Source organism: Hyperolius riggenbachi, chromosome 10, assembly GCF_040937935.1.
Source record: "Hyperolius riggenbachi isolate aHypRig1 chromosome 10, aHypRig1.pri, whole genome shotgun sequence".
In the NCBI taxonomy this organism is placed as follows: domain Eukaryota; kingdom Metazoa; phylum Chordata; class Amphibia; order Anura; family Hyperoliidae; genus Hyperolius; species Hyperolius riggenbachi.
Window position 1 is genome coordinate 30,131,741 of NC_090655.1, and position 11,213 is coordinate 30,142,953.

At 46.3% G+C, this 11,213-nt stretch overlaps 1 protein-coding gene across 2 annotated transcripts in view; it reads left to right on the top strand.

Moving 5' to 3' along the window:
- TIAL1 (TIA1 cytotoxic granule associated RNA binding protein like 1) overlaps positions 1–3,935 on the top strand; it is a 76,933-nt gene extending 72,998 nt beyond the window's left edge. For both annotated transcript variants that reach the window (XM_068256807.1, XM_068256806.1), the window contains exons 11-12: positions 2,055–2,194; positions 2,280–3,935. In XM_068256807.1, coding sequence (XP_068112908.1) covers positions 2,055–2,194; positions 2,280–2,400 — 261 coding nt within the window. In that variant the 3' untranslated portion in view covers positions 2,401–3,935. The remainder of the gene's footprint in view (positions 1–2,054; positions 2,195–2,279) is intronic.
- Positions 3,936–11,213: the final 7,278 nt, after the last annotated feature.

Below are 11,213 nucleotides of genomic sequence, written 5' to 3' on the forward strand. Positions count from 1 at the left end.
GACATAGACATGAAGAAGCTGGGAAGGGGGCACCAGCCAGTCTATTCCTGTGAACACTGAGCTGCTCCAGCTTACCTCCTCACTATAAACCACAGGGAAATACAGGAGGAGGTGGCCAAGTCTGTCTGCAGAGGAAGATGCTTTTATTGTACTAGCAATACTTAATGCAGTATTCTCTGGGTCATGTGACTGACGTTTCTAAAAGGGTATTTCTATGGAATAGCTGCATCAAGTAGGATAACTGTGACCCCTATTCACCTTTACTAACAATCAAAAATCTTGGGAGGGTCAGTTAGGCCATTCATCTCTAACGGACAAGAAAATTATGTGTGGGTGAAGTTTCTTTTTATATTCATAGTTGTGAATTAACCGGAAGCTGATGTTTTAGCGGTGTTACTGTGAGAGTGATGGCAACCACTGAGTGAATGCTGTTGGGTTTATGGGATAAAATAGGCTGTGGTTCTCTCTGCTCTTTCTCCTTCTTTCCCCATAATGGATTCAGTTCACAAAGAATTACTACATGCAGAAAATCGATTTTACCGAACATTTGAAATGTCAATTCACTAAGACTGTTACTGCATTTGAAAACTGAAATTATGGACTAGTCAAGTAAATTACCAACTTGTGAGGTAAATACCTCCATAAATGTCAATTCAGAAAGAATAGTAAATGCCGTAAAATAAGCTGCGATGTTTGGTAACTCCAGCCTGGAGCCATCGGTAAATAACAAGTAACCATATTCAATGCCAAGCAGCAGCTAAAGCATTTAAAATTCTGGAAAGCATAGAATGTGAAATATGTTGAGATGCTAGTATACTACTCCCTCTGTATAAATCCCTTGTGAGGCCACGTCTAGAGTATGGGATACAGTTTTGAGCACCACCCTATAGAAAGGACATTGACCTTCTAGAACTGGTACAAAGACGAGCAACTAATCAGAGGGATGGAAGATCTCACTTAGGCCTGGTTCAAACTTGGCACTTTTTCAATGCTTTGCTGGTCGCCGGCGATCAGCAAAGTGCTGCTACTAATGTATCCCTACGGATACATACACACTGCAGTATTTGCAATTTCGATCAATCGCAAAGGCGCTGCATGCAGCATTTTGGGGGCCATTGTGCTGTGATTCTTGTTCTATTGAATGAGAATCACAAGTGCAAATTGCGCTAAATCGCGATAGTGAAGAAGGGTTGCACAAATTGGGCTAATTTAGCTTGGATAAAAGGCGACTGAGAGGTGACCTGATTAACATGGAAAAATACATCAGAGGACAATACAAACGCTTGTTAAGTGAGCTTTTTTTGTCCCTAGGGTTGTATGACGGACAAGGGGACATGATCTGCATATGAAGGAAAAAGGTTTTGCCATCTATTTAGATAGGGGTCCTTCACAGTGAGAGTGGTTAAAATATGAAATATCTTAGCATAGGAAGTAGCTATGGCAAACTCTATATCTGTGTTTAAAGAGGGCTTGGATGCTTTCCTTGCATTGAAGGGCATCCACGGCTGTATTTATTAGGTATCCAGGGATTTATCTAACTGCCATCTGGAGTCAGGAAATATTTCCTTTCTAAGGCCAATTTGCCCAGGCCTTGCAAGGTTTTTCGCCTTCCCCTGGATCAACTCGGATATTGGTATATGTGCGGGTTCAGGATGCTGGGTTTTTTTTTTTTTTTATCTGGTTGAACTTGGACGGTTGCCCCTTTTTTTTTTTTTTTTTTTTTTTTTTTTTTACCAAGCTATTAAACTATGTAGCCATTTAGAAAGATTTATAGAGAAAATAAAACCAAGAAGAGAAAAAGTGAAAACTAATTAAACCATTCAGGAAAATAAGTTAATAAAAACATTTCCCTAATGTCACAAAATTATTAGGTAGTAATTAAAGATGCTTGATAAGATGCTAATGGTTTTGAGCCGATACAAATTTGATCATTTTATGCACCTTGAACTTGAATTTTACTTGTCAGTACAATTTTAAAAAAAATGGCTGCGCTGTAGCTTCCTACCACAGTCATGGAATCTTGTTGTGTAATGCTGATTTGCATTGTGTTGCAGGTGGACTACAACCAGTGGGGGCAGTGGAGTCAGGTGTACGGAAGCCCCCAACAGTACGGCCAGTATGTGGCCAACGGCTGGCAAGTGCCGTCGTACGGCATGTATGGACAAGCGTGGAACCAGCAGAGCTTCGGTGTGGAGTAAGTAAGGGGTGTATAGGTTTTTATCAGAAGGGCATTCCTAGTAATGTTTGCTGATCCATTTTTGTGCTTTTCTGTTTTGTAGACAATCTCAGTCTGCCACCTGGATGGGGGGATTCAGTGCTCAGCCTCAAGCGCCAACACAGGGGCCGACGGTCATAACAAACCCCTCCGGTTACAGCATGGCCAGCTACCAGACACAGTAAAAGGACTTTTTCTACATTTCTGTTCACCGCGAGAGACGAACTGGCTGAGGGGCACCATGGGAAGCGACGATAAATGGGAATATATATTTATTTCAAGCTGGAAGAGTTCTGGAAACTTAAGCTCCACTCAGCTTTAAAAGGACAGGACTTTATAGAATTTTGCTTTTTAATTGCTCCTACAAACACTTTTCTTTGTTAGATAAAAGCCATTGGACAGAACTGGCCGGAGAAACGTTTCAGAAGAACTGAAGCTGTATGAAAAGTGCCGCAATTTTTTAAAAAAATACTTTCCCCACCCTAGTTTTTTTTTTTTTTTGTTTACTTTGTAAAGACTCTCCAATTTTGAATTTTAATCTCTGTCTTTGAGTAACATGGCAGCTTCCTATCTCCAGTATTTCTTGCCGTCTCAGTGTAGTATCGTGGAATCTGGTTCATGGTGAGCTATGGGAAGAATTGCATTATGGGAGGATGGATGGCTGCCACGTGGATTTCTGCAGTCGTAACTTGTATGTGCTGGAAATCGCGCCACCTTTCTCCTTCAGACATGTTGGTAACAGCCACGTCCCCCTCCTGAGCTAATGCAGCAGCTCATCGGATGTACTGATATATCCTATTTTATAATCCTACCTTATCCTGCATGTTTGTTTCCTAAACCCATCCTCTGAGCTCCAGTAAAGCTGCCATGTTCCCGCTAGTGTGCAGAGATCCGCAATGTGTGACCTGTTTGAGGGTCAGGCTTGGGAGACTACTGTATGTAATTTGCTATTTAGGGGTACCCAAAAGTGGATTTTATTTTCTTTGTGGGGCTGGTGCAGCGCACACTGTGGTCCGTTTACATGCTTGACAAGTAGCAGCCACCGCTTGACGGTTTTAACCAGCAAGATCATGTAAAACGAGCCACACGTGTGCCTGAGCCAACCGAGGTCTTCCCAGAGAGACCCCACAGCGTAATATTTGTCGGTAATTTCCTGACCCTGTATATATAGGTGTTCCTTAGCATGTCGTCTTCATGGCTTAATTATCCAACAAATTATTCCAAAGGTGAGCCAATGACTATAACTTATTCCAAGAAAGAAGCCTTAATTTCAGTTTTTCTGAACATGTTTTATTTTGTCACCTTCCGCTCTGTCATCGCAGAGCGTTTGCTATGTAAATACCTTGTTTATTCCTGTTTTGTAAGATATGTTTTCCTGCATTGGTTTGAGAGGCTGAGTTGGCCATCTTGTGTCTAGGCCTATAGACGTCCATTTAATTTTTTTTTCTCCTTCATAATCGCCTAACCTTCCTTGCAACGTGCCATGGTCACTGCTAAATTTTAGATCACTTGGACTTCCAGAAGCGTCTGTGGATTCGCTCCTTTGTTGAAGTGGCACCTACCCATAGCCCGAAGGCCGGGGATAGAATTTGACTGGTCTGTGGAGAGACAAATGTCCAGAGGAACTTTATAATCTGAACTCGCTTTTTTTTTTTTTTCTTGGGCATTTTATCTTACAATCCAGGTCTGACCATGTCAATAAATTTCTATTCACTAAAAACTTGTGGAGTTTTCTCCTTGTGACATCTTGAGGGTAATGGAAACCAGGGCTGTGGAGTCGGTACAAAAATCATCCAACTCGGACTCCTCAGTTTATGAAACCACCGACTCCACGTACCCAAAATTGCTCCGACTCCTTGTTGCCGACTCCACAGCCCTGCTGGAAATAGATGTTAATGCTGCTGATCTTCCAATTTCTGCTTTCGGTTGGGTGGGTTATTTCTCATAAACAAAGAATGATCAGGAGCCAATATGGTGAAGTATATCATGCATGTAGATAAAGGTGTAGACCTAGGCTCACAGTATTTGGGTCTCCCTTAGGCACGGCCACCTCAAGCACGTATGAAGATCTTGTATTATTTGCCCCCACACGGTTTCAGGAAACTTGGACACACCTGATGATGAATATCACCAACCTGTTTTATTTAAAGACAATCTGTTACTTTAAAAATTTAAAAAAAAAATCCTTCGGGAGGGGGAAGTGGTTGGATCCTAATGAGGCTTCCCCTGTCCACCTCAGCCAGCCCGATCTAGTTCTGCTACTCCTTTCCCACCTCCCCCCCCCCCCCCCTCCAAAAAAAAAAAGTAACCATAATATTACATGTGGCCTGCCCACACAGACTCGCTACTGACTTTCCACTTGGGCTCTGGAAATAGCCGAGCTTAATCGGGTCAGCTCGCTCCTGCACAGTAGAGCAGATCCGATCAGGCTCAGCTATCTCTGCTAGAGCCAAAGCTGCTAGTGCGAGGCGCGCAGCAACGACAAGCTGGCATTAGGGGGTCCTACCACTGAATCGCCTTTGCTCTAGGGGCACTTTTTTCCCCGTTCAGGTTCACTTTCAAACTAAACATGACTATAGAGGGTCCCCCAAAATATAGAGAGGTGATGATGAATACTGAGAAAAACTAAATGAAGTCAGCACTTTGTTGCGTGATTAATTTTAGTATTGTGTAGTATCCTCCGATGCACATTTCATACCTATCTACCAGCAACGTATCCACGCAGAGCTTGACCTGGATGCAGTGACTGGCTCCACCCCCTTCTCCCCGCATTGTGATGTCATGCCCTACACACTTGCCAGCAGCCCTAGCGGTAGGTGGGTGAGACAAGTTGTTGGAGAAGAGGGGTGGGTTGTCTGCTCCATCCAGGTTATGGCGACCACATTTCATAAAAATATTCATCAACTGGCCATTTGAGTACAGAGCCAGAAGACTTCATTATTGGGACTTTTTCATAACAGTATTATTTCTATGCTTGCATACATGGCAGGTATGAACAGTGGCTCAGGAGCATAAGATGCAATAACCAGATGTAACTCACTTAAAGTGCAAAAACGTAATATTTCAAACTAAGTCATTTACAGTATAACCTCATAGTAAACTCCAAGGGTTAAGGAAAAGTGATTTACTATATCAGACATTTACTATACCAGACATTATCCTAGAAATGGCCCATCATGACCTGGTACATACATACTCTGCTGCAAAGCACCAACTCTGTCCTACCATTGGAGGTACAGTATAAGCACTTGCACATTTGGTGGACTACAAGGTTAAGTATACCTTAGGGCTGCATAGCCAGGCAGGACAAATTGCTGGTACAGTATCTAGGGCTCCTTAAAAATTGCAGCCATCACTGAATAGAGGCAGCCACTCGCTCCCTGTGAGTGGCTCTGATACCTCCATGGGTGGGACTTGCAGCACGTGTCCTGCAAAACTTTCTGCTCACACTTGAGCTATTCATGAAGCCCCTCTTCAAAACGCAGCCAATCCTGGTACGCCAATCTCATCTGTAATGCGAGTGGCTCAGATATCTTCATGGGCGGGACTTGGCACTCTCCTTAGTTTTGCAGCAAGTAGGCCCGCTCTAATCTGCGCTACAAGTGAAAGTAAGCCTGTACTGCACTCCATACACTACCAGGAGTGTCATCGCTAACAAGGGAGGAGATACTCAGGAGTGCATACAATACTGTGGGAGGACTGAGATCAGGCACGTGCACAGGGGGGTGCTCTGGGTGCCCAGGCACCCCCCTTTTTAAAATCTTCAAAAAAGGCCCCTCTCGCCGCGCAAAATAAGCCCCGACACGATAAGCCCCACCCACCCACGGGAAGCTCCGCCCCCACCTGGGACACTTTCAAGTGAAGAGGCCCAGACAGGAATCCTTGTGTGGCATACTGACCTCTCCCTCCACCTAGGACCCATACTGACCTCTACCTCCCCCAGCACCCATAGTGACCTCTCCCTCCACCTAGTACCCAGTGACCACTCCCTCCCCTAGCACTCACAGTGACCTCTCCCTCCACCTAGGACCCATACTGATCTCTCCCTACCCAGTACCCACAGTGACCTCTCCCAGCACCCACAGTGACCTCTCCCTCCACCTAGCACCCACAGTGACCTCTCCCTCCATCTAGCACCCACAGTGACCTCTCCCTCCACCTAGCACCCACAGCGACCTCTCCCTCCACCTGGGACCCATAGTGACCTCTCCCTCCCCAGAACCCACAGTGACCTCTCCCTCCCCAGCACCCACAGTGACCTCTCCCTCCCCCAGCACCCACAGTGACCTTTCCCTCCCCCAGCACCCACAGTGACCTATCCCTCCACCTAGCGCCCACAGTGATCTCTCCCTCCACCTAGGACCCATAGTGACCTCTCCCTCCCCCAGCACCCACAGTGACCTCTCCCTCCACCTAGCACCCACAGTGATTTTTCCCTCCCCCAGTGGCTACCCTCCTTTCCCCTGCAGCACCCACAGGGACCTCCCATCCCAAAAGCAGCACCTACAGTGACCTCTCCCATTGCCAGTACCCACAGTGGCTTCTCCCAGCATCCACTCCCTCCTCCAGCACCCACAGTGGCCTACCCTTCCCCTAGCACCCACACTGACCTTTACCTCCTTTAGCAGCATTTTTGCCATTCATAGCAGCACCCATAGTGACCTCCAACCCCCTGCACCCACAATGACCTCTACCTCCCGAGACCCACAGTGATCTCCCCCAAAGGACCCACAGTGACCTCCCTTTCCTCCAGCACCCATACTGACCTCTACTTTCCACAGCGCCCACAGTTCCTTTTCCCCCCAGCACCCACAGTGACCTACCCTTCCCCCATCAACCACACTGACCTCGACCTCCCCTAGCAGCAACTATGCCATTCATAGCAGTACCCACAGTGACCTCCCACCCCCTGCACCCACAGCAATCCCACCAATATTCGGCAACCCACATTACACTCAACCAGTAACCCCCACTATAGCAAGCACCCAGTACTTGCACCAAGCACCCTGCACCCAATACTCACATCTGGCCTCAATATGGCACTTAGTACTTGCATCAAACAGCCACATGACACCCAATACCTGCACCCCTTCACCCTATAGCTGGCACCCAGTACTCACACCTACATGGCACAGTACTTCCACCCAGCTCTGACATGTCACTCACTACTCACACCTGCACACAGCCTCCACATGGCACCCACTCACATAACCAGTACTAGCACCCGATGTACCTGCACTCAGAACCCTTATGAAACACAACACTCACCCAGAGCTAGCACCCAGTGCATACATGGCACCAAGTATTTGCACATATGTGATACCCAGTACCTGCACCCAACACCCACATGTTCATCTGCAGTAGTTCCAGTTGCACTAAGCCTCCACTTGGTGCCCAGCACCCACACTAAGCACTCACATATGACATCCAGTACTTGCACCCAGAACTCAAAAGGGACTGAGTACCTGCAATCAACACCTACATGATGGTTGATATACACCCATAGAGCCAGAATCCACATGACACCCTGTGCTAGCACCCAGAACCCACATGGCACCCAGCATCTGCCTTTAGTCCCCACATGACAACAAATACCCCACTAGCCAGCACCCATCACCCATATGTCACCATGTGCTCACTCCCAGTACCCACTTGGCACTCAGTATTTGCACCTAAGACCCACATACCCCCATAATCAACACCCACATGGCACAGTACTCACACGTCACCAAGTTCCAAAGTCATTATACTGTATGCACCTAGTACCCGTCCATGGCCAGCACCCAAATAGCACCCAGTACCCATCCTTAGTCCGAACCCATATGAGACACAGTACTCTCCCATGGCACACATCCAGACCACGCATGGCACTCCCTACTCACTCATGTCCAACACTCACATGTCTCCCTGTACCAATTAACACTCACATGGCACCCACTATTGTTTATCACCATCTGCTACTCATTCAGCACCCAATACTGCATAGCACCCACTGCAAATAAACACCCAATACAAACTGGACCTTGGTACCCAAAGCAGCTTGACACAGACTTTATGTTGGCATCTGGGCACCCACTGCAACTTACCACAAAGTGAACCTTTGCGTCTTACCATCCACTGCATCTGGGCACCCACTGCACCTTGGCACTTACTGCAGTTATGCATCTACTAATGCTTAGCAACCACTGCATATTGGTAACCACTTATTTGCCTGAAAAGAGGCTTGGGTGCTGATCAAGAGGGACAGAGGTCCTAGTAATGAAAGGTGAGTCTGTGCCTCTACAGTGGGCTCCACTATGCCCACTCTAACCCACTAATAGTGGGCACCTATCACTGCTGATTTGAGGGTGGTAGCACCAAAAGAGTTGTAAGGAGATACACAGTCTGCCTGATACTGCTATAAAGGTGTGTGTGTGTGTAGGGGGGGGGGGGGGGGATAAGACTGCCTTATGCTTTATGGAGAGGGGGTATTACATACACAATTTAGCACGATTTTTCAATTTCAAATTTGAGCACCACACCTCTGCACGGCCCTGCCCCTTCCTGCAGCACCCACACTGAACTCTACTTTTCCAATCAGCCACCCCTTCCCCTCATAGTTGGCACCCAGTACTCACACTCACATGACACCAAGTATCTACACCCTGGCCTAAAGTTGCACCCAGTACTCACACCTGCACCCAGCTTCCACATGGCACCCACTATCTGCACCAAGTATCCACTTAACCCATAACCGCACCCAAAGTACCTGCATTCAAAACCCATGTGATGCCCAGAGCCCACAGCCCACCCATAGCCAGCACCCAGTACAGGCATGGCGCCAAGTATTCACACCCATGTCACACCCGGTACCTGCACCCAGCACCCACATGACATCCAGTACATGCACCCAGATCTTACATGAGTTCTTGCAATCAACACCCGCATGACACTCGATACCCAACCATAGCCAGAACCCACATGACACTCAGTACTTACACCCAGAACCCACATGGCACCCATCATCTGCATTCAGCAGCATGACAATCAATACCCCCCTAGCCAGAAACGAGGAGCGGGGGGCATGCGGGGGAAGGCATTGCCAGGCCCCTTTTTAAAATTTGAGCACCCCCCACTTAAGGACCCTCTGCACGGCCCTGACTGAGATGATACTTTTAGCAGTGTTTGCAAAGTGGCTGTGGTAACACTGCATCCTCTTGTTTACGCTCGTAGTATTCCTCATTTTGCTTGCTCGCAAAACGGAGAGTGAAGAGGAGAGTCCTCCCCGGATCGCCTGGTATCTGTCATTTGGGGCCAGTTGTGGAGTCTTGCGCAGGCACAGAACGATCCCAGCCATGGGAGTGCAATGGTGGGGGCACGCTCCTGCTCGAACCATGCATGTGCTGATACCAGAGGCGATCCTGGGGAGGATGGGGCTAGAGGAAGCCCTAGGTAAGTATAAATTGTGCCCCTAAAGCTTTATCTCAGGTTCCTTTTTAAAGGACACCCGAGGCGAAAATAAACCAATGAAACAAACAATTGTATCTACCTTCCTTCTCCTAAGAATGACTTTTTAAGATATTCCACAGTTTGTTTTTATATTTAAATCTACTTTTTAAGTTTTTTAGTTTTTTTTATTTGCTCTATGATACATTTATTGACGTATGCCAGAACTAAAATCTGTGAACTATTGACCCATTTTATCTCTCTCCTTTCTGAAGCCATTTTCTGCTAGGAAAGTGTTTTATAGTTGGAATTTGAGTCAGCCACTTACATACCTGATAATTAACTTTCAGGCAGAGAGAGAAAAAAAGGAACACAGCATAGTTATTTGTGTGCTAGGCACTGTACATACTCATGTCTATCTCATCATGTCATATATCACCTCGGGTATCCTTTAAGAGATGAACAGGGGTTTTTGGGGTAAATTATCAGTCCAATCCATTATAAAAGATCATTTTGGATGAGGATTTCCCTGTTCACAGTTGCTGCATCCCCCTAAGCCTTGTATACTCTTGCTTCCTCTCAACAGGCTGTTGGACAAAATAACAATACCACCTCATCCATCAATACTACTGTATGTCTGTGTGATGCTTGTACTTTAGTGCAGTTACACTGATTTGTATTAACATCCTACCCTGTGTCCACAGATGTGTGGTGTCCGTTTCTTCCCATGTGCAGTCTGGTATGCCTCGATGATGTTTTCCAGTGGGAGGTGCTGTAATGATGTTTCCCAGCAGAGGTTGCCATGGTGATCTTAGTTTTCATCTGCAAATTACTTTATAAGGGATCCGCTTATGCCACTTCCTCATCAGCGGTATCAGAAGGTGATTCTATGTGATGCAGATGTGGGAGCGAAGGAACAATCCTGTGCTAGTGGAATAGTAAAGGAGGCCATACACAGGTTCAATCGCCCTGCTTGAGGCCTCTTGCACACTGCAAGCGATTCCGATTCAGATTCCGCTTTTTAATCAGTTTTTACATCCGATTCAGATTCCGATTTGCAGTGTGCAGGGAGCAAACTGCAAATCGGAATCTGATGTAAAAACTGATTAAAAAGCGGAATCTGAATCGGAATCACTTGCAGTGTGCAAGAGGCCTGAAAGTGATCCGATGGGAATTATCGATTATTCCCATAGACAGGGCATTTTGTCTCTTCCAATTCGATTGTAAAATCCAACATTCGGGTTGATAACATTTTCTGAACCAGTCAACCATAAAATCGTTTCATTTTTACAGTGGTTTTTGCCACACACTGCAAAGTTTTCTGTACAATTTGAACATAAAAACCGCATTAAAAGATTGCATCGGGTGAAAGAATTGTACCAAATAATCGGTACCTGCGTATCTTATAGTCCAACCAGATAGTGCAGCTATGAATTTGGAATACACTTTTCAGAGAACACATTGGCACAATCTTTATAAGGGGGCTTCTTAGCATAATACATGGCAGAAAACGAAGCTATCATAAGACCAGTGTTTCCTGCACTTGATGGGCTGCCAAGAGGTCCAGTCAATC